The sequence below is a fragment of the Sorex araneus genome, chromosome 3, assembly GCF_027595985.1.
Source record: "Sorex araneus isolate mSorAra2 chromosome 3, mSorAra2.pri, whole genome shotgun sequence".
Taxonomy (NCBI): Eukaryota; Metazoa; Chordata; class Mammalia; order Eulipotyphla; family Soricidae; genus Sorex; species Sorex araneus.
This window is the reverse complement of record NC_073304.1, coordinates 192417677-192441484: the sequence shown is the minus strand read 5'-3', so window position 1 is coordinate 192441484 and position 23808 is coordinate 192417677. Positions and strand designations below refer to the sequence as shown.

The window sequence follows — 23808 nt, the reverse complement described above, 5'->3', positions numbered from 1 at the left end:
GGGGCAGCGGCGCTCTATCTCTGCCACAGTAAGAGATACATTGAATTTATAGAATTGCTCTCCTGGGGTCATCTCGATCTCAGACGACATTGCTCAGGCCAGATTAATCTTTCCTATCCCTAGCAGGGTCCTAATCTTGTCGTTACTTTTGGAACATGACAACATTTGTCCATGACCTGCTCTCAACTTATAGTTGAATATCGTGGCGCTTTGGCCTGGCCCATTTCGGTGCCAGGGTAGCTCCAGCTTGCCCTGGGCCCATTCCGTCCTTCGTCGGGATCCTGCTTTTAGGATGCTAGGAACTAAGGGCAACTGAGGCTTAAGTCGAGGAAGCAGATGCGCAGGAATGAATAATATCCAACGCCAATTAAATTCCAAGTTACAAAAGCATAATATTAACTGTCTTCCTGTGTCTATACAAAAAGGACATTGCTTTAAACTAGTCAAAAGACATAAAGAGAGGAGAAGGGCAGTATTTCACTCATATATAATCATAGATTTCTGGAGAATATGACCTTACAAGTTAACAGAGTGTGATTAGGGGGAAAAGGTGATAGGCCAGTTGGGGAAGAGAGCACAGAGAGGAGTTTACAGATAAACACAGTGGGATGGAAGTGCCTCGGGAGCACTGTGATAAACCTAAGCTTCCTGTGGCAAGGGGAACAGGACATACCAATGACATCTGGGTTGTGGGACAGCAGTTTGGGCCTGACACGGGATGGGACGTGACCGTGTGGGGTCCCTCAGCTCGCCCGCTGCGCCTGGGGGGACTGGGACACGTCCTGTGAAGCCTGGTCTGGGGTGCCCCGGGCCCCACCCTGCACACACAGCTCAGTGCCAGCCCACCTGCAGTCCCCACACTCTGTGGCCCCGTCCCCTCCCCCAAAACCACCGTCTCTCTGGGAGGCCAGACTGCAGCAAGGCACCCAACAGGGAACTTGGTCTTTCAACTACTCTTGTGTTTGAATCGGGCTTTTCGGGACAGGAGCTTCAGTGTTCTGAACTCATGCTGATAGTTCAAACTAGCCATAATTTGGCTAAGTCTCTTCTTCTCTTATTCCACTCCCCAACCCCCACCCCTCTGCTGCCAAAAAAAAAAAAAAAAAAGTATGACTCCTGTTTTTCCTACCCCGAGCCGCTGGCTTTCCTTCCGTAAGCCACATCTGAGTCTCTGAACCAGAGCCAAGCTGTGGGGACTCACCACGTGCCAAGCCTCAGGGCAGCTGGGGACCCAACAGTGAGTCTACCCCCTTATGCTTCAACTTTGACCAAATCAACAAGTAAATACGTGTGGTTTAAGAACTGTTTTTCCTCTGGGAGCCAGATAGATAGTATGGGAGTTAAGTTGCTTGCCTTGCACGCAGCCAACCCAGATTTAATCCCCAGCACCATGTATGGTCCCGAAGCCCTGCCAGAAGCAATTCCTGAGCACAGAGCTAGGTGTGAGCTCTGAGCACAGCCCAAAGACCTGAACCCTCTAAAATAAACCAAACACTACCACCCCCCAAAAAGAACTATCTCATGAGCTCAAGTTCTCCCTCACCCAGACCGTCTGGGCCAACCACGGTCCCTGGGTGCTTCAGCCTTGATTTTTCCTGCTGACCAGCTTTTTTTTTTTAATTATTTTATTATTTTTTTAATCTTTAAATGACTCAGCATGAGGTCCAGACTTACAAACTTTGGTGCTTCCATTTCAGTCATACAGTGATCGAGTACCCATCCCTCCACCGGTGCCCATTCTCCACCACCAATGCTCCCATCCCCCGCCCCGCCTCTGTGGCAGGGCATTCCCTTTTGCTCTCCCTCTCCTTTTGGGTGTTGTGGTTTGCAATAGAGTATTGAGTCGCCATCCTGTTCTGACCAGCTTTCCATCCTCTCGAGGACTCCAAGCACTGAAGGGAGAACTAGCTGCTCTGCTTCTCCCCCAAACCCCACCTCCATTTGTTTTGGGGTTTTTGTTTTTTGGTTTGGGGGCCACCCCCAGCGGTACTCAGGGCTTACTCCTGGCCCTGCGCTCAGGGATCACTCCTGGCAGTGCTCAGGGAACCCATATTAGATGGCGGAGATCAGGGATCGAAGCCAGGTCGGCCACGTGCAAGGCAAGCACCCTCCCCTCTGTGCTATTGCTCCAGCCCCACCCGCTGTGCTGTCGCTCTGGCCCCGTGTTGGTCATTTTAGCTCCCGGATCGAGTGTGTGACTTCCTATGACGCATTCCTCTTGCTCCTCCAGCAGCTCTGCCCGGCCCTCCTGTGTGGGTTGTGGGTGTGGGCACCCCGTGTCTTCCCTCCCTGCTCCCACCTACCCCCTAGGTGATGTCCCCACTAAGAGGCTGTTTTCGATTCTGCTCTGTCACCACGGCAACTCCCTCCGTGCTTTACGCCTGCATTTACATATCCATGTAGGTGACCTAGAGATGCCATGGGGGAGGCAGGGAAAGGAACACTTTCGGGTCACACCTCGGAGGGTGAAAGAAGCCGAAGCCTCGGTTTCCCCTTACCAGCTGCTTTGAGCAGCCCCGTAGTCTTTTAAGGAGTAAATATTTATTTGGTTAGGCGCCACGCCTGGCAGTGCTCAGGGGTGACTCCTGGCTCTGTGCTCATGCTCAGGAATCATTCCTGCAGGTGCTCAGGGCACCATACGGGATGCTGAGGATTGAATCCGGGTCAGATGTGTGCAAGGTAAGCGCCCTACCTGCTGGACTATCGCTCCAGCCCCACCGTCCCATTTTTTACGGCTCTCATCCTACATTTTTAATATTCCTGCAGTCCCAGGGCTCTTTCTGATGAATGCGAAGTTAATAAGAACATAGATTCTGCCCCAGGCCGTAAGCTCATTAAGACTTAAAGACAGTGGGGCCTGGGGCAGTAATGCCTGGCACACAGCCAGCACAGGTTCAAACCCTGCACCCCATAGGGTCCACTGTGCACCACCGGGTGTGCCCCCCCAAACAAAAATAAATAAATAAAAATTAAGGCCAAGCACAAAGCCAAAAGACTTAAAACCAGCCAGACGACTCCACGATCCCTGCTTCCCCTGTAACATTCTTACCCCTTGGCAAGTAACAAAAGAGCCGCAAGAACCCGGCCAGGGAGCTGCTTCTACTTTCCAACAAACTTCCCTAATTTCTGAGTCTGAGCCCAAGCATCTTTATTCCTCAGTGTTTTCACCTGGGGACCGTGGTCAAACCCAGAGACCCGTGGTCACCACTCCTGTGTCGGGAGAACGGTGCCACCCCGCCCCGTGGGGCTGTGAGGTGAACAGGAGTGGGCAGGAGCGAGGCCAGTGGGCAAGGCAAGGCCAGTCAGGCAAATCATGCAGGTCCGACCAGTGTGAATAGTGCTGTGGGCCCCGGGACCTCAGCGCTGCGTTGGTTCAGGGCCCAGGATACTGGCTTGTGTGAGAGGTAGATCAGAGGGTGCTGTGGACTGTGGCCGTCTCGGGGCTGACCACCATGTTGGTAACATGCTTGTTTCCCAGTCACGAAGGTTGTGTTGCAAGGGAGATGTCAACCGCCGTGGTCATTCACTACCCCCAGGGTAAACAGAGTCTCGACTGGCTCAATAGGACCAATAGGACCAATAGTACAGCAGGGAGGGGTTTGCCTTGCACACTGCCAACCCAGGTTTGATCCCTGGCATCCCATACGGTCCCCTGAGCCCTGCCAGGAGCGAGCCCTGAGCACAGAGCCAAAGTAAGCCCTGAGCACCGCCAGGTAGCCAAAAAAAAAAAAAAAAGTAAATAAGGAAAGAAAGAGAGTCTAAGAAAGCACAGAGCTTTTTTTCTCCTGGTGAGTTCTCAGAGCTGAAAGTTGACAGCGGTAACTTAGCAAACCTAAAAGTGATTTTGGAATAAGTGTGAGAGGGCCAGGTCTTCAACCGTTCCCTGGGCTCAAACTTAGCTTTTTTAAAATCTTATTTCTTTAACATTTTCCTGTTCTCTTTGTCTTTGTGCTTCCTGTTCCCCATTTAAATCTTGTTTTGTTTTGTTTTCTTTTTGGGTCACGATACACACGGGTTACCGGCGATACACAGGGGTTACTTTTGGCTCTGCACTCAGGAATTACTCCTGGCGGTGCTCAGGGGACCATATGGGATACTGGGAATCAAACCCAGGTCGGCCACATGCAAGGCAAATGCCCTACCTGCTGTACTATCACTCCATCCCCCTAATCATCTCATTTAAAATGTTCCCCATTTGGGGACCAGAGCAATAGCTCTTGCCTTGCATGTGGCTGACCCAGGTTCGACCCCCAGCATCCCATATGGTTTCCCAAGCACCGCCAATAGTAACCCCTGAGTATTGCTGAATGTGACCCAAAAAGCCATAAATAAATAAATGAATGAATGAATAAAATGTCCCCCATTTTAATTGTCTCAGTTTTTTAAAATGTATTTTATTTTAGGTAACATGAGTTACTGCTTTGTGCATATACTGGATGTCCCAACACCACATCCTCCACTAGAGAGTGTCCCTGTCAAGCCCCCCACCCCGATCCCCGCACAGTGAACTCAGTTCTGTAGGCCAGTTCTCAGGTGCTAGTGCCTTTGGTCAGTGGTCTCCCCTTTCCTGTGACTTTTGCTTCAGACTCTGTATTCCTGCATCCCATTTTGAACTCACCAGAACCTTTTCTTATTTCCCGATGACTGCTTTCTCCTAGGCTGCTGTTCATACTCGATGAGTAAGTTTGTCTTAACGTCCCTGGATTTAACTTCTACTGTTCTCAGTTCATTGGCAGCACCTCTGGTTCTCCCCTTTCTCTTGAAGGATCTAAACAGGCGGCGTGTCCTGCCAGAAGTGCAGGGACGTGGGTGGCTTAGACAGCCGTCATTTATTTGGACAGTTTCGACCTGGACTCTCAGCGGGTGGTTCCCTCCTGTGGTTGCTCCTGGGCTGCAGTCACCTGGAGGTCAGCAGGGGGTGGAGACCCACCGTGGCGTGTGGGCCTGAGTGTCTCCACCTCCCTCCTGTGACCTTTTGTCCCCGGGCGTGTGGGTTTGGCTCTGTTGCATGGTGCAGGTGTTCCAGAGGTGAGAAGGGACGCACCACACTCCGTCAGAGCCAGTCACAACAGATTTGTGGCTGAGAAAGGTGTGGCAGGAAGCGCCGGGGAAGGCTGCTCCACTCCAGCTAGGTGAGGCCCTGTCCTGTGCATGGGTGGCATGAGTCAGACCGAGACAGATAAACACTGCGTCATCCCACTCACTGTGGTAAGGAGCCCGGTGAACTAAACAAAACAAAAGCAAACATTTCACTCCCTGTGGGAAGAAAACAAATGAATGAACTAAACAAAACAAAAGCAAACTTTCAGACTTTAAAAATAGTGGTTTACTGGGACGGAAGCGATTACTACAGCAGGGTGGAGTGCTTGCCTTGCATGCAGCTGACCTGGGTTCGATCCCCAGCATCCCATATGGCCCCCCCAGCCCCACCAAGAGTGATCTTCGAGTGCAGGGCCAGGAGTAAGCCCTGAGCACCACTGCATGCGATCCAAAACCCAAACCCAAAAATAGTGGTTACCAGGAAGGGGGTAGGTAGACAAGTATAAAGGGGGATTATGGTAGGTGCAGAGATGGCTGGAAGCTAGAATTTAGAGGTTCCAATAGATGTTGATTGAAAAGGCTGTCGGCCTGGAACCTAGCCAGTGTTGTAAACCAATATTCCTTCCACAGTTACGGGGAGGGATTGGGGGATTGGGCCACACCGGGCGGTGCCCAGGGGCTATTCCTGGCTCTGTGCTCAGACACTGCTCGGGAGATGCTCTCTCTTCACAGGAGGAGAGGAAAATTATTTAAGCTATTTGAGGCATCTGCTCAGGCTGCTGTTAGAAAATACCGCAGGCAGCAGTTTAAGCAGCAGACGAGGTTTCTCATAGCTCGGAGAGCCGGTGGGCCAAGCCAAAGGTGTGTGCCGATGTGGCCCCTGCTGGGGGCTCCTCCCTGGCCCCGCACATGCTGCTCCTCACGGGAAGGAGGGAGAAGCAAGCGCTGCAGTGTCCTATAAGGACGCCACCCCCAGACCGAGAGGGCGGCCGCTGGCCTTGTGTGCCGCTGGCTTCAGTTCAGTCCCAGCACCCCGGGCCCATCCCCCGCCTCTGCCAGAGCACCCCCAGGAGTGGCCCCTGAGCACAGAGTCAGAAGCAGCTCCCCTGAGCAGCCCCTCTCCCCCTGCGAAAATAGGCACCAAGCCCTCACAGGTCCCACCCTCATGACCCCCAAACCAATTACCTTCAAATACCGTCGCACCAGAGTTTAGCGCTGCACCCCAGGGATTGGGGGCAGGGGAGGGGGGCAGGTAACACAGTCTGCAGCGCCTAAGTAACCGGAGTTAGTGATGCCAGGCCTGTCTGTTAGGGGGTCTGTAACACGCTGGCCATGTGGGCGTGGGCGTGCGTGTATGTGGGCACTTGTATGAGAACATGTGTGCATGTGTGAGTGCTCATGGTAAATGTGTGTGTGTATATGTGTGCCTATGTGTATTTATGCATGTGTGTTGTACGTGTATGTGTTGCCGTGGGAGGCATGGACAGTTCTCCGGAAGCTTCTGGAAGCTTCAGCAGCCTTCTCAAGGTTTCCTCCTCCCAGCCCAGGTGAGGGAGGAAAAATAGTACGTTCAAAGGCTCAGTGCGGGCGAAGGGCTGGGGTAAAGCCGAGTGTGGGGGGCAGGCAGAGTGCTGGGCTGTCCTGTGGAGAGTGCCTGAGCGTTCCTGGGAGGCCAGCAGTGTGTTTGCTGAGGGAAGGTATGCTGTCTCAGCCAGGCTAGCTCAGCCTTTTTATTTTTTATTTTCTTATTTTTGCTGTTGTTATTTTCTTTTGTTCAGGGGGAACACACCCAGTGATGCTCAGGGGTTTCTCCTGGCTCTACGCTTAGGCATTGCTCCTGGAGGGGCTCAGGGGACTGTATGGGATGCCAGAATCAAACCTGGGCATGTGCCTTATACTCTGTACTCTCTCTGGCCCAAGGTTGACCTTTTTAAAATTTTATGGTTTTCCCATTTTATTTACACACCACGATTTACAAAGTGGTTTGTGATGGTTTGTTACAGAAGTTCAATGTTCCAGCATCAATCCCACTGCCACTGTCACCTTCCATTGCATTGTCACCATTTTCCCAACCACCCCAGCCTGCCCCCGTAGCAGGCCCACTATAATTTATTTTATAGTTCTTGCTGGAGCAATAGCACAGCGGGTAGGGCGTTTGCCTTGCATGTGGCCGACCCAGGTTTGATTTCTCCGCCCCTCTCGGAGAGCCTGGCAAGCTACCTGTGGCGTATTTGATATGCCAAAAACAGTAACAAGAAGTCTCACAATGGAGACGTTACTGGTGCCCGCTCGAGCAAATCAATGAACAACGGGATGATAGTGCTATAGTGCTACAGTTACCACTAAATAATTAACGGAATGATAAAAAATATTTCCATAGAAGAAAATTTGTGAAAATTGTTGTATCTCACCATGGGAACATCAAGTCCCGTCTGAGGGTTTACTAAGCTGTTGTTACAGATTAAGCCTTTTGTTTACATGTTCTTGTTAGCTGAGATTGGTTGGCTTCCATGTCACATTCCATCCAACCTGGTGTCAATGTTGTAGAGTGTGAACATTTTTGCACAGCTGCATTTGCAGTCACATGTTCAAAAACCTCCAGAATCTTTAACTGTGTAGAATCTAACTGGGTGTGGCTGCCAGGGCTTCCGGAAGTATGGGGACGTGGGGGGAGGTCACCCATCTCCACTCCCAGAATTCTGAAGTTTTCAGCCAAAAAACCTATGCACCATTTATTTTAAGTGATCAAAGTGTGAGGCAGAAGACGCCTCAAAACCAGGAACCAGTTTTTTCCCTAGGAATTTTCCAGCCTGGATCAGCCGGGCAGGCAGTGCCCGCTTTGAGGCCCCTCCCTTGCTCCTGCGCTGGGCCTTTGCTTGTTGTTTGCCAACCCCTCGCTCTGGGCTGGACCCTCAGAAGCCGGCCCCACTAGGCACAGTCCTGCCCTTGCAGAGCCCAAGCTTTTAGGGAGGCAGGGACCACCCCCAGCACTGCTTAGGGCTTACTCTGGTGCCCAGGATCGAACCCAGGTCAAGCTGAATGCAGGGCAAGCGCCCTCCTGCTGTGCTATCACTATGGCCTCAGCTTTCTAGGTGGGTGAAGTCCGTGGTTGGGCATCTGGAGTCTCCGGGGGCACCACAGGGGGCGCGGGTGCCACCTGGAGGGGTGCCACCTGGAGGAACACAGGGCTTCCAGGAGTCACTAGCTTGTAAGGAAGAGGGCACCCCAGGTGGCAGGGCTGGGCTGAGACCACATACACACACACACACACACACACACACATACACACACATACACACACATACACACACACACATACACACACACACATACATACACACACATGTATGTGTGCGTCTGCCCTGGGCATTGGTGGGGCATATGCACGCCTGCCCTGTCTGGGGGTGGGAGGGGGAGTGTGGGCACCTTCAGGAGCTCACGGGGTGGGGGGCAGGGAGGGGGGCTCTGCTCTGTTGAATGCAGGCAGGGCGAGGAAGCGACAGGGAAGGGTGGGGCCAGGGCCAGGGACTGAGGCCTTGGGGCCTCCACCGTCTTCACAGCCCCACTCTGCTTTCCAGCAGGACCTGGCAGCCGCCCCCTTCTCCAGCCACAGCCATTTAGGAACCGCCGGTGATTAGCAGTTGTTATCATGGTCATTAAAATTCCCTGGGAGCAGCTCGGCTAATAGCCCTCCGTATCTGCAGTCCGGTTGGCTGTGAGCCGAAATCATAATGAAAACCTCAAAGCAAAACACAAAGCAGTGCCAGGGGGAGGATTTCAGGCCCCCGGTCACCCCCTGCAAGTGCCACGGCAGCTGTGTCGGGCTTTTCTCATTAAACGGCATTTTCAAGGCTCGCTGCTTTGCCGGCCTTATCAGAGCAAAGCACACGTGGGGAGAGCTCCGGGCCACACGGCTTCACCAGGAGTCGCGTGTCTTGTGATCTGTGGCCCCCGAGCGTGGGGTAAATCCTGTGGAGGGCTTTTTCTTAGGCTGGGGGCCGGCGTTTGTCCTAGGCATGGATGAGAGGCCTGGGAGGGGAGAGATCACGTCACTAGGAGCCCCGTGGGGTGATTTGCAGGGTGTGGGTGGACAGTCAGAGGGAGTCTAAGGATGTGTGTGGACTGGCATGGGACGGGCAGGGCAGCTCCAAGCACTCTCCCACGAGGAAGGCACCGGACCTGCGTTCCACACCCCCAGGGCTGGGCCCGCACACCCTGCCCTGAGCCTCCGTTCCTGCTGTATGCCGTGCTGACACCACCAAAGTCTCTCACCTTCCCACCCCTGCCCCTGTCTGCTCTGGTCACTGAGGCCAACAGTGGCCTCAGGGCTCCCACCTGCACATGGGGGCCATCACCAAGAAACAGTGCGGGGCTCAATATGATGCGCTTGCAGGAGCAACAGGTCCCCCTGGTCAGGGACCTGCCCACAAGTCTCTAGCAGAGCCTCAGAGGTCATCCTTCTTACAGAGCATTAATGTCAGGGTACATTGTTGGCTATGGATGGGGGTTAATCAGTCGGGCGTTCTCCACCCGCAGATGGTTGGCGATCAGCAGTTCCGTGCAGTTCACCCTAACGTTTTGGATCACCTGCTCTTTATCTGCTTCCCAAAGGTGCATTACTGATCAGCATTTCTTTTTTATTTGAATCTTTTTTATTGCATCTCCCAAATGATGCTCAGGAGGCCAGGAGCCCCTGCTCATGGTTCCAGGTTCAGTGTGAGGGCCCGAGGGTGCAGTGGGGCTGGGATCAAACCTGGCGTCCTGCACTCAGCAGGCACTGTCACCCTGCTGGGCCCCTGATCCGCACTCCTCCAGCGAACATGGATCCTGCTGCAGGAGATGAGGCTGATGCAGAGGACAGGGCTACCAGGGCTGGGGATCTCTCTGGCGCAGGCAGAGGGCCCGGGAGCATGAGGGAGTCCACAGGTCGGGACCCTCGGTGGCTGCAGCCTGCTCTCCGCACACGCCCTGCTGATCTCGTCCTCTCCAGCCCTCTCTCTCTCTTTTTTTTTTAATAATGTAGATGTACTGCTATTTATTCAGCCATTGATTAAGCTGATTGAATTGGGCATGAACTCCACATTACTTTTTTTTATTCAGAATGTTAATTTTATTTTATTATTTTATTCTTCTTCTCCCCCCCCCCCATTTTATTCATTCACCGTGAGATACTGTTACAAAGCTTTCATGTTTGAGCTTCGGTCATACAATCATCAAGCACCCATTCTTCCACCAGTGCACATTTTCCACCACCAAATCCCCAGTGTATACCGCCCTCTACCCCGTTCCAACCCTTCCCCTGCCTCTGTGGCAGACAATTTCCCCCATACACTCTCTCTACTTTGGTTACATTCAATATTTCGACACCAGTCCCACCACCACTCAAACCTGCCAAGAAGGCAATGCTAGATGGTTTGTTTTGTATTGCTTGTTATGGATAGACTATAATGTCAAGGAAATTCTGCGTCATTCTCTTCCGGGAGCTTTAGTTTATAGTCTCTGGGTCTTGGCCGTTGATGAGATTACATGATGCCAGGGGCAGACTGTGGGTGTGACTGCCAAGATACTGGAAAACTGGGGTTTTCAGTCCCGATCCAACAGGGCTTGGAGATCTCAGTCACGGGTTCCCACATACCTGGGTTTTCCTGCTGGTCCGCTCTCTGGTGAGGTTCATCCTGTTTTGGGTGAGGCTCGTCCCCTCTTGGGTTCTCCATCCCTTCTAAATCCCGCCCGGTAAGTCTCTCAGTAAATACAAGTACTTAGGGGAACCCTCAGCCACAGAAAGGCAACACTATCAATCGGGAGAGGGTCAGATGGCGGCAGCTGCCCACCCAGCCATGTGACCTGGACATGTGAGCTTTGACCACGTGCCAGGCTCTCGGAGCCTGAGACACTGGTGAACAGACGGGCCCTGCCCCTCCCTCCTGGGCGACTGGGCCTCCTGCGACACAGATTGAATGAAAGACCCCTCTAAAGGTTGACCCAACCGAGGGCCCCTCAGTGGCTGGGTGGACAGACAAAGCACAGTCCGTGCAGACAGCAGGACCCCACTGGGTCTCAGAAAGCAGGCCTCACACTTCTGTTGTGACAAGGAAGAAACTCGACACTGTGCTAAGTGAAATAAGCCAAATACTGTTTGTACCCTCAGTCCTGGCATAGCATCGACAGCGGGTTCCGGAAACTGTGATTTTTAAGTGAAATGGCACATAACAGAAGATTCGCAAATGGCAGTTGGTTCCGTGTCAGCTGGAATGTCTATTTCATCAGCATCGTAAGGGGGGGGGGGTGCAGAGATAATGCAGTGGGCAGGGCGCTCGTCTCAAATGTGGCCCAGCAGGGTTTGATCCTGGGCACCCCAGATGGTCCCTGAGCCGGGCCAGGAGTGATCCCTCCGCACAGCCCAACTTAAACAAAACCGTAATGAGATGACAGCTGGCCTGTCACACAGTCAGTAAGACACGCCCTCACCTGTGTGCCCTCACCTGTGGAGGCCCACAGGGTCATCACCGTCACGGAGACTGGACACGGGGCTGTGGCCCAGCGCCCAGGAGAGGGGACAGAAATCATCTGATGGGTCAGTGGGTCACAAGCCAGGGACTGCCGGAGACCACTGTGCAGTGACATGGGCATACTGAACTGCCCACCTGACGCGTAAGGAGGGGCCAGGGGGCGGAGCCGTAGTACAGCGGGTAGAGCTCATACCTTGCTCCTGGCTGACCTGGGCCCGATGCCCCGACTCCCAAGTTCTGCCAGGAATGATCCCTGAGTGCAGAACCATGAATTAGTCCTGGACACCACTGCGTGTGCACATCACCCAACCCCCACCCCCGTCCAGAAACACTGGTCAAGACGGTCGGGTTTAGGTTGTATATATTTTATTACCATATTTTCCTTGGAAAGCAGTGCTCAGGGAAGGGGGATGGCGCCTGGGAGCACAGTGCGTGATCCGGGTGAGGAATCCCGAATTCAAGCTCTCGATCCCCATCCCCTCAGGAGGTGCAGTCTGGGTCCCTGCCTGGGGAGGTGCCTTTTGTCCCGGAGGTGGCCAGACCACGTAGATGCCATCGGAACGTGCCCACACCCCTGGACTCCTGTTGGAATATTTCTGGAGACAGTGACCGCCACGTACTAGAGCTGTGTGTGCAGCTTGGCTCACAGGAGTGAAAAATTGGAGACAATTTCAACTTCCATCTGTGGGGGCTTGTTTAATTAAGCTCAATAAATCCAAACCGTGGCGTCATTAAAGAATGATGGTGGAGACCATTACTTATTCAAACGGAGCAGCCTCTATGATACATACTTCAGTGGGGACAAAAACAGGCCTTCTGGAGACACAGTCTTCATAAAGGACGAGCGCTGGCCCAGAGCGGGTGAGCGGCGTATGGCACCTGCCCGGCGGGCAGAGCTTCCCGCGCTCAGAGGCCTGAGCTCCTGGGGCCGGGGCGGTAGTACCGCGGGTGGGGTGCTTGCCTTGCACGTGGCTGACCCGGGTTCAATCCCCAACACCCTCCTCTGGTCCCCAGAGTCCCACCGGGAGAGATCCGTGGGCACAGCTGGGGTGTCCCCGAAACTACACAATAGCAACATCATCAACAATAACAGTAATCTGGGGCTGGAGTGATAGCACAGCGGGTAGGGCGTTTGCCTTGCACACGGTCAACCCGGGTTCGATTCCCAGCATCCCATATGGTCCCCTGAGCACCACCAGGGGGTAATTCCTGAGTGCAGAACCAGGAGTAACCCCTGTGCATCGCCAGGTGTGACCCAAAAAGCAAAAAAAAAAAAAAAAAACAATAACAGTAATGAGAAAAGGGCAGGGGCAGGGATGGATCAATTATGTTGAACAAAAAAGGAACGTGAGAGAGAGAGCGAGAGAGAGAGAGCACAGTGGGCAGAGCACTTGCCTTGCACGCAGACAACAGGGGGTTCAATTCCCAGCATCCCATCTGGTCCCCTGCACACCGCCAGGAGTGATTCCTGAGTGCAGAGCCAGGAGTAAGCCCTGAGCGTCTCCAGGTGTGGCCCAAGAGCAAACACACACCAAGGATTGTGGACACACATGTCTGCGTGTGCACTCAGCCTCTCCCACTGTGCTCTCTCTCTCTGTCTCTCTCTCTGTCTCTGTCTCTGTCTCTGTCTCTCTGTCTCTCTGTCTCTCTCTCTCTCTCTCTCTCTCTCTCTCTCTCTCTCTCTCTCTCTCTCTCTCTCTCTCCCTCTTCTCCCTCTTACGTTCCTTTTTTGTTCACGGGCACCCCACTGCCCGCGCTATGGGAGACAGGGCGTCCTAGGCAGCTGCCGCTGTTTCCTCTGCTTCCCACGTGACGCTTCCCTGCCCTCCTGGGAAGAGACTCTGGGGCTTCCGGTTGGTGTTGAGGCCACACACCAGCAGCCTTGGACAGGCCGCTCCGCTAGTTCAGACCTCTGAGTGTCCTCCAAGAAAAGTCATCATCAGAAGACCTGCCACTTCTTGGGGGGGAGCCGCCCTGGAGGTGCTCAGGGGCGCAGGGTTCACATGGGGTCGGCCGCCCCCAAGGCAAGTGTTTTCCCCACTGTCCTGTCGCTCCCACCCCAAGACCTCCCACTCTTTTTTTTATTTTTCTCTCTTTCTTTTTTTTGGGGGTAATCTTTATATATCACTGGAGCGATAGCACAGCAGGTAGGGCATTTGCCTTGCACGCAGCTGACCCAGGTTCGATTCCTCCGCCCCTCTCAGAGAGCCTGGCAAGCTACCGAGAGCATCTCGCCCACACAGCAGAGCCTGGCAAGCTTCCTGTGGTGTATTCAATATACCAAAAACAGTAACAACGAGTTTTACAATAGTGACATTACTGGTGCCCACTCGAGCAAATCGATGAGCAATGAGATGACAGTGACAGTGACAGTGATTTTCATAAAGCAGTTCACAATAGTTCATTACAGATAATAGTCAAACACCAGTCCCACCACTGAGCACCTTCCCACCACCATAAGAGGGAAGCGTGTGAAAGTTGTTGTGTTTCATTCTGGAGCCATTTAAGCCCGTATATAAGAGAATACCAGCAAGTATGTTAAAATCAAACAGGGGACTGGAGATATAGTACAGCGGGTAAGGCGTTTGCCTTGCACATGGCCAACCCGGGTTCAATTCCCAGCATCCCATATGATCCCCTGAGCACCGCCTGGAGTAATTCCTCAGTGTAAAGCCAGGAGTAACCCCTGTGCATCGCCGGGTGTGACTCCAAAACAAAACAAAACAAAAAAGCTGTGTGCTACTTTTGGTACGTAAGTGGGCTAGAGTATGAGAGGTTGCATTTGGAGTTCCAGGAAATTCTTCGTCACTCTCTTCCAGGAGCTTTATTTTATAGTCTCTGGGTCTTGGCCATTGATGAGATTACATGGCGCCAGGGGCAGTTTGTGGGTGGGACTGCCAAGCTACTGGAAAACTGGGGAGCTGGGGGGGGGAGGCCTAGTTCCATCAGAGTGGGCTTGGAGATCTCAGTCACAGATTCCTGTGTACCTGGGTTCCTCTGCCGGTTCCCTCATGGGTGAGACTTGTCTGAGTGTGTGGAGAGTGGCCTCGGGGATGGTGGCGGTTGGTTTCTGGAGGTTTTCAGCTGCTTGGGGCACGGAGAGAAACTCAACCTGCCCCCCCAACCCAGGTGCCCTGGTGAAGACAGCCTGGCACGGGTCAAGACCTCCCACTCTTGCAAACAAGTCAGTTAGGAATTCGGGACTGTGTGTGTGTAGAGGGGGTGGGGGGGTGGGCTGCGGAATCCTAAAGGACTTCCCCAGGGCTGCTCCACCTCCACTGAGTCCTGAGGGGAGACGAGCAGGGGGAACACGGGCGCCTTTCCCAGAGCCCCCCGCCCCCCACACACACACCCAGGGCCAGGCGCACTGCCTGGGTGCTGCTGTCCGCCCTGACTGAGCAGCTGTGTCTCCGCCAGGTCTGGAAGAGGTCGGGAGCCTGGTTCTACAAAGGACTCCCCAAGTACATCCTGCCGCTCAAGACCCCCGGCCGGGCGGACGACCCCCACCTCCGACCTCTGCCCATCGAGCCAGCCAAGCAGGAGCCCCACAGCGTGGAGACTAGTCGCGTGTACACATGGGCCCGAGGACGAGGTAGGTCCCCTGGCCTCTCCCCTAGGCGGTACCCAGCACACGCCCCCCAGCTCCCCGCTCGCCCCCTGCACAGCTGCTGCACCCCCTGACGACATGTGTGCGACGGAACATCCCCGGGGGGCCGCACCGCCCCCTTGACCGGTTTGAGGGTGGGGATCTTGAGTGCTGCGGCAGGTGGGCTGTCTGTCGAGCCTTACTGCAACGATGAAGACGCGTCACCCCGGGAATGTCCGGATGGTTCTCTCGGCCCAGGCTTTGTGTTTCCAGAAGGGAGGGAGGGCACGTGGCTCCCTGGGTCCTCGTGAACACAGGGGCCTTGGCCTGTGTGGGGCCCCCCCGCCCCCGCTGTGCACGAGTGCCCAGTGGCCACCCTCAAAGGGGAGCTCCAGGCCCTGAAGACAGTGGGGGCTGGTCTGCAGCGGTTGGTCAGTTGGTCGTGGTTTTGTCTCCTAAGTCCCTGCTGTCGCTGCAGGCCCTGGGGGCAGAGGGGAGCGCCTGGTATTGTGGGGGGCAGAGGAAGCCCGAAGCCCAGAGAAGAAGCACTTACTCACTGGTGGGCGAACAGCTGAGCCCTCTCTGGAGTCTGGTTAGCCTGAATGGAGCATGGTGCCGGGGAGACGAGGGCCCAGCTCTGGGAGTGACCCCTGGGCCCGTGCTGTAAGGTGCTCGTGGGCACTGGGTGTGTCTGGCCTGAGCAGGAGGCAGGGCTGGGTTCTGAGGTGGATACAGGAGCCAGGCTATAAGGAAGGCGGGGAGTGGGGTGGGGGGCAGCTCATGAAGGGCTCCAGGCTCCCCAGGCTCATTGGACACCCCCGCCCCCACCCCCCAGAGATTCTTGGAGGCTGCGAAAATGTCCCCATCTTCCTGAGCCATTGCTCCCTGCCAAGGCCCTGCCCCGCTGCCCTCTGCCCACGCCCCTCTGGGACCCTCTGCTCCCTCCCCCCCAGCTTCCACCTGCCTTTTCCCTTGCTTTGCAACCAGTGCCACTGTGGTTACTCAGACCCTCCCCACCACAGCCCACCCCCTTCCTTCCTTGCGCCCTGTTGGGAGAAAGGGTGATCAATAGCTACAAGCCCTGAACTTTTCACTCCCCAGAGCAGCCGGTGGAGCTTGTTGATGTTCAGGCCGGCCCCTTCCCTGCCCTTCTGCTCCCTCTGCGAATGGCTAATGACACAAGCGTGCACCGGGCATGCAACAAGTCAGCACAGAGGAAGATTTCTCTCTCTCCAGCTTGTGCTCATCTCCAAGCTCCTTTCTCCAAGATTCCTACAAATGAACACTCAATACAGAGTTGACTTTTCTTTGGGTGGCTTTTGGCTGGATGTTCTGTTGCTTTTATTTGCTGTTTTTTGCTTTTAATGGGGGGGTGAGGTGGGGGGAAGGCTCTTACCCCTTACTCTCCAAGTTGCTTTTTTCACTTGAAAGGATATTAGGGGCATCCCTCTAGGATAATGGGTATAGAGTATACTTTATTCTTTTTAACAAATAAAATCCCATTGTAACATGCGATTTAATTCTGCACCTAGTAATGGGCTCTCAGGCGGTTTCTGCCTTTCCGCCGCTGTAAGCACTATGAGAATTCCCTTGGATGGACACAGTGCTTTCATTTTCCGTGGGGTCAGTTGCCAGAAATGGGGTTATGCGTTCTAAACTTCAGCAGACATTGCTGGGCTATATTCCAAAAGTGTTAGTCATTTACATTCACTACCCCTGCCTCCTCGCCTGATGTGAATATTATTGGTGTTCATCACTTGGGCCATTATACTCAGTGGAAACAGCATTTTACCACTTGCCCGTGTGAGTATCTCTTTATGTATTTATTTTCTTTGGGGGAGTTTCTGGGTCACACCCAGCAATGCTCAGGGGTTACTCCTGGCTCTGCACTCCGGAATTACTTCTGGTGGTGCTCAGGGGACCATATAGGTTCCAGGGATTGAACCAGGCCGGCCACGTGCAAGGCAAGCGCCCTACCTGTTGTACTATCACTCTGCTCCCCCCATCTACTTATTATTCATTGATGATTTAATTTTCCTCTTTTAACACTTGTTCAAATCATTGCTCACTTATAATTATTGTTTCTTTCTCTCTTGTGGACTTGTAGATATTCCTCCTATGCTGGTGATATTTAATGGGTTGGAAATATCTTTCTGCTTGAATTTACATTTTGTTTGACTTCAGTCTTTGCCTGTAGCATATTGCCACTAAAAAATCTATTTGCCGTTAAAAAATTAGTTTCTTTTTTTCCCTTTTGGTTTTTGGGCCATGCCTAGTAGGGTAGTCCTGGCTCTGTGCTCAGGCAGACTTGGGGGACCATATGGGGTGTCCGAGATTGAACCCAGGTCGGCCGTGTGCAAGGCAAGCACCCTACTAGCTGTGCTATGTCTCTGGCTCCATTTCTTCACCAAGAGAATTTAATGTAATAAGGGGATGAATCTAATATTGAAAAAGGAAAGAATTTATTTCATTGCAGACAGTGTGATTGAATGAAAAAAATTTCAAACCAACTGGGACTAGTAAGGGAATGAGAACGTGAGAGGTCAGAGATCCGGAGCTGATGCCAATATCTAGAGTTTCACCCTGACAGGCTAATTAAAAGGAGGGGTGGGGAGACCCATTTTTTGGGGGGGTCACACCTGGCGATGCACAGGGGTTACTCCTGGCTCTGCACTCAGGAATTACTCCTGGCAGTGCTCAGGGGACCATATGGGATGCTGGGAATCGAACCCAGATCAGCCACATGCAAGGCAAACGCCCTACCAACAAAAATTATAGCAACAAAAATTATAAAATGCCTCCTAAGAAAAAAATGTTTAAGGCTATTACAGGCCCAGAGTGAGAAAGGGGGGGGTGGGACAGGGGTTATGGCACGTCCCTTGCAGATGGCTGACTCTGATTCCATCCCTAGCACCACCTCGGCCCCTAGCATCACCGGAAACAACCTCGGAGCAAGAAAATAATAATCGTATATAAGGGCAAAAAGGAAGACTTGAACAGAAAGGCAGAGGAAAATCTCGGCCCCTCCAAATGGATATTCTTGACAATTCCCGTCTGATTTCCAAGGAAGTTTTTAAGGAGGAATAGACCGAAATATTCCCTCTATCCATTGGGTGGCCTGTTATTATCCGGCCCTGAAAGGGACCTCGTGTTTGCTGCAGGAGGGCGAGACTTGAGAATAGCGTGTTGAGCGAGAGCATCAGAGACCTGACGCCCATGTCCTGTGTCCCCCTGCTGGGGGACGCTCTGGACGGGCCAGTCCATAAAGGCACGAGTAGATTCACAGTCCAGTGTGTGGGGCGCTGCAGAGGAACGCCGGACTCCTCAGAGCGCCCTTCTGGGGGCTGTCCTGGGATTAGCGCTGGCGGTTTGCAGGACTTGATGAATATTTTTTGAATTCAAATGGTAACTTCTACAGCATTGGGTTTCTCTCCTTAAAAAATAATTCTTAGGGAAGTTAAAGAATAGCTTGACAAAATATTTTTAAAAGAATAGCAAGGGTGGGGCTGGAGCGATAGCACAGCGGGTAGGGCGTTTGCCTTGCACGCAGCCGACCCGGGTTCGATTCCCATCATCCCATATGGTCCCTTGAGCACCACCAGGAATAATTCCTGAGTGCAGAGCCAGGTAACCCCTGTGTGTTGCCAGGTGTGACCCAAAAAGAAAAAAAAAAAAAGAATAGCAAGGGTGATTTTTTTTTTAATTGCCTTAACCAAATGCCAATGCTTACAGCAATCAGCAAAAACAATATAGTAATCAATAAAAACAGAATAGTGTTGGCACCAGAAAGAAGGAGAATATTTCAGGGTGAATAAGCAGATGAGTGGAGCAGAATAGAGGGGGGAAATGGACCCAAGAATGGCGTGAGCACGGGTAGCTTTTCAATTCAGTGGGGCGCTAACAGGCTTATTTAACCACCGGGGCTCACGTAATTAGATTTCCATCCCATTCCCTGTGTATCCAGAAACACACCGAGGATAGATTAGAGCTAAATGTTAAAAATAACACCCTGCGTGAGCAGGCGTGCTCGCCCCAGCTCCGCTCTCCGAGGCCGTGGCAGCCGGGCACCTGTAGGAGGGGGTGGGGCTGCAGCCCCTGACTTGGTCTGCCCAAGGCGCTGCCTGATGAGCCCAGCGATGAGTCTCCTCCAGGCTGGGTTCTCCCCCCTGAGCTCCCCTCCCCGCATCTGACCAGGCTGAGACCCCCTTCCTGCTCTGGCCTGGCTGAGCTGCCGAGACGGGCGGCAGAAGCCAGCCCGCCTGCATCCCGGCAGCGTCCGTGGAAGGAGCAGCTGCGTGCTAGGGCACGGACCACCTTAGCGTGAGGCCCACCTGCCCTCGCCGCCTCTCCTCTCCCCTCCTCTCAGCTGGATGCCCTCACCCTGCAGGGTGTAGCCAGGGCGCAGCACAGGGGGGTGGGGGGGTGCCCGGTGTGTGCGGGTGGGGGTGGGGGATGGCCTTCATCGGGCTTGGGCGGTCGGAGCTTGCTGTATCCCCCAGCCTAGCTGGCCTGAGGGAAGGACGCGCAGCGCTGCGTGGCGACCTCGGCCCGCGTGTTTGTCATCCCCTCGCTCTCCCCCACGCGGTCCCGGGGTGGTGCCTGTAGGTCCCGCCATCACGCTGGAGCGAGGGAGAAAGATCTGCTCCTGTGAGCAGCCCGTGGCCGGTGCTGGAGTGCCACAGCCCCATCTGCCCGTGTCCGGCTCACGTGCCCACTCGCGATGAGAGCCCGGCAGGGGGGGGGCAGTTTTGCCGCCCCCTCCCCCCACCCCCAGCCGAAGGCCTGGCTTGTGGGACTGGAATTGTGGCTTCTCAGCGCCTGTTCTTCAGCCCCCAGCCAGCCCTGCCCTGGGTCTGCGCGGCTGCCACCCCGCTCAGCGCCAGCTGAGCACCTGGAAAGGGGCACACTGAGCCTCCAGTCTGCCCCATATCCGAAGGGCTGGGGCGCCAGGGATCTGCTCGCCCTCCCTGCAGCCCTGCGGCTGTGTGCTGAAGCCGGGCTCACAACCCCGCTGCCCTGGGCCCCGGGGGGACTTCATCCTTTGCCCTCCACTCCAGACCCGAAGAAGCCGCTGGACACCCTCTGCCTCTGTCCTCCCCTTTCTCCCCTCAGGTGGAGACCAGCCTTGCTCACACCCCCACCCCCGACCCCATCCCCCACCCTGGCTGGGCTGCAGCACGTGGCCTCAGGGGCCCAGTGGCTGGGGAGGTGGGGGTGGGGGGGCCTCCAGGTCCTCCCCAGCAGCGCCCGGGGCTCCCGGTGGACCAGAGCAGAGCCACAAGGTCTGCCCCCGAAGCCTCTGGAGGTTGCGGGTTTGTTCCGGTTGAATGGCCTTAAGGCAAATAGGGACTTTCCCCCCTTTCAGCCTCCAGGGTGGCTGCTTGCCAGGCGGCAGCTGGGGCACGTCAGGCTGCCAGTGTGGCTCTGGGGCTGCCCTCCCCCCCACCCCCGCCTCCGGCCCTCACCCCCACCCTGCCACCCCCTCAAAGCCAAGTCACTGGGTTTTTGCGTGGGCCTCCTCCGCCCGGCGCGTGACTCACAGTCATTATCTCATCCCGGGCTCCCACAGCCCAGGGGGCAGCTCCGGAGACGAAGCTGCCACTTGGTGACGGTGGCGTCTGCGCAGGGTCCCGTGCGGTGGCCTCCAGGGCCCCCTGGATCCCAGCGTGCTCGCCGCCACCGTGGATGGGGCAGGCCGCTCTGGCCCTAACCCTGCCCGCTTCCCCCAGACCCACACCCCCCCCCTTTCAGACTTGGTGGGGGAATTTCTGACGCTGGGAATAGGGGCCACTGAGGCAGGGGTCCTGGCCGCCCCGGCCGTGGAAGGGAGCCCAGAGCACAGTGGGGAAGACGCTTGCCGTGGGGCCGGAGCAAGGGGTGGGGGTGGCAGTTTCTCCTGCTTCTGGGGGGGACCCTCCTCGGCCCCAATGCCGGCTCGCCACTTGTACTTCCTTCTCAGCCTCTGCTGCTGCCTCTCCCTCCCCCAGGAGCCCGAGTCCACACTGGAGCAGGGAGAGAAGGACCACTCAATCCAGGCCCTCCAGGGGGCCCTTTCTGCATGCGTATCCCATGCCATGGCTCATTTGGGGCCCCTTCCCACCAAGGCATAGCTGGGACAAAGCAGAAGGAAATGCCTCTCGCTCAAGAACCACCAAGCCACACAGCTGGGTGTTCTGTGTCTGGGGAGGTCGTGAGGTCCATGTCACCGGGAGCGCTCAAGCAGAGGCTCTGTATTGTAGTGAGGAGGTGCCCGTTTGGAAGCCCACCAGGGTCTACTCCTGAGTGTCCAGTTATGCTCCCCTGTGGATAGCAGGACCAGAGCGGGTGGGGACTCAGCCTGGGGCCCACCATGGAGAAAGCCACATGACGCAGGAGAGCCTTGAACCCGAGGCCTCCGTCCCGTGAATGCCCTGCTGCTGCCGACCGAGCTAATAAGCAGCTCGCGTCTCCATCCAATGCATATGCGGCACCCTGACGTGTTAACGCGGCGCTATTTATACCGGTGGATCCATTCATTCTTAATGAGCCGCGGTTGTGGATTGTAAAATGTTTTATTTTCAGACAGGATTGCTCACTGCCCAGAGCCAGCTGTTGCTCTGCCGCCTTCCTCCTTCCTGTTCCTAAGAAATTAGCACTTTGGAGGCTCCCCGAGCACTCAGCCCCCCTCGGCGGCCACTCCCTCAGGAGCCCCAGTGGACTTTGGGCTTGCAGGCCTACCACATGTCGCAGCCTTTGGAGCAGCGGGCCAGGTTAGCCGTGGCCTGGGGAGCAGCGCAGTGCGGCTGGGGCTGCCCTGTCCGGGGCGTCTGGCTTGGACCCGGACAGAGAAGCAGTGGCTTGGTTTGACTCGCTATTTCAAGTTTACTGGCAACTTTTATTTATTTATATATTTTAATGCAGAGAATTCTCAGTAAGAGGAATTCTAGGGGCCAGAGTGACAGCACGGTACATAGGGTGTTTGCCTCCCAGGCGGCTGACCTGGGTTGATTCCCTCACACCCCATATGGTCCCCTGAGCCCCCCACCCAGGAGTAAGCCCTGAGCATGGCCAGGTGTGACCCCGAAGCAAACAAACAGAAAAGCCTGAGGGTCTCCAACGTCACCCTCCCCAGAGATGCGGGTCCGACCACGGAGCTGCTGTCCCCTCAGCTCGAGGCCCGCCTGGTCCCCACCTCTCCCGGTTGTCCCTGATGCCCTGAGATCCGGGGAAGGGAAAGTCAAGGAGAGTGAAATTGGTTTTTATTCCCACATCCCTATTTGGCAAATGCCAGAGACACCAACGGGGACACGTGTGGCCAGCAGAGCGGTCACCTTCTCCGCGGACGTGGCCCTCGGCTGACCCAGCCCAGCCACCACGCTCCGTGGCCTGTGCCCCACCCCCGCCCCCACCCCGTCTGGGTGCCCACAGAGGCGCTGGCCCTTGGTGACAGCCCCTCGCCTTGCAGAGCGCAGGCACAGCGTTCCTGTCTGGACCTTGGCTTTCCGAAGCAGGAAGCACGAGGGAGTTGGGTGGAGGGTTTCTTCTCTTCCAGTATTTTAACCTTCCAAGCCCAAGGGAGTGAAACCTCCTTTATTTTTTTTCCAAAATTTTATTTTATTAACGCACAATAATGACAAGGTTATTCCTAGTTGGGTTTCTTAGACGTTCCATCACCGACCCCACCACCCGTGCTAGCTTCCCTCCCCCGGGGTTCCCAGGGTCCCTCTCCTGCTCCCACCCCCACCCCAGCTCTAGCCCGCCGTCTTCACAGGCACCCTTTAAATCTGGTTGATGTGGCTGGGATGACCAGGGGCTGCGCCCGTGCCTGGATTGGGCTCGCGGGGGGCAGCGTGCACACACACACCATAGTTGCACGCTTACACGGTCCTGGGAGCGTGCCCTTTTACTGCTCTGCTCACGTACACCGGAAACCACTGGCCGCCCAGACGGCAGAGTTGCCAGGATCGCACCCGGCATGTGGCACGTGGCAGCACCGGGCAGGCAAGGCAGGCGTTTAGAGCCACCAAGCTGTTCCTCCAGGCCCCACGGGAAGGGAACTGTCTGGTGGGGTGGGGCATGTGACAGAGCAGCTCCCAGATCAAAGGGGCCTCTCCTAGAAGAGGACAGCCCCGCTTCAGCATGGACCCCACCCTGCACATGAGAACATACCCGTACATACCCCTACTACACACGCTCACACACACACACACACACACTCACACGCTCACACACACACACTCACACGCTCACACACACACACACACTCACACGCTCACACACACACACACACTCACACGCTCACACACACACTCACACGCTCACACACACACACGCTCACACACTCACACACACGCTCACACACACTCTCACACACTCACATGCTCTATCACACGCTCACACACACATGCTCATACATGCTCTCACGCACATGCACTCACACACACACATGCTCTCTCACATATGCTCACACACACACTCATGCACATATGCTCTCATACACACATGCTCTCTCTCACACACGTGCACATACATATGCTCACACGCACACACACATGATATCACATACACTCAAACATGCGCGCACACATATGCACACACACACGCTCACACACTCATAATTCTGTCACACACATGCTCACACACGCTCACACACATGCGCTCACACACACACACACACACAGTCTTGGCAATAAC

The 23808-nt window shown here is 54.9% G+C and overlaps 1 protein-coding gene across 7 annotated transcripts in view; it reads left to right on the top strand.

Annotated features, from left to right (window-relative positions):
- RPH3AL (rabphilin 3A like (without C2 domains)) overlaps nucleotides 1-23808 on the top strand; it is a 135486-nt gene that overhangs the window by 96692 nt on the left and 14986 nt on the right. For all 7 annotated transcript variants that reach the window (XM_055130324.1, XM_055130325.1, XM_055130328.1 and 4 more), the window contains one exon: nucleotides 14967-15141. In XM_055130324.1, the coding sequence (XP_054986299.1) occupies nucleotides 14967-15141 (175 nt within the window). The remainder of the gene's footprint in view (nucleotides 1-14966; nucleotides 15142-23808) is intronic.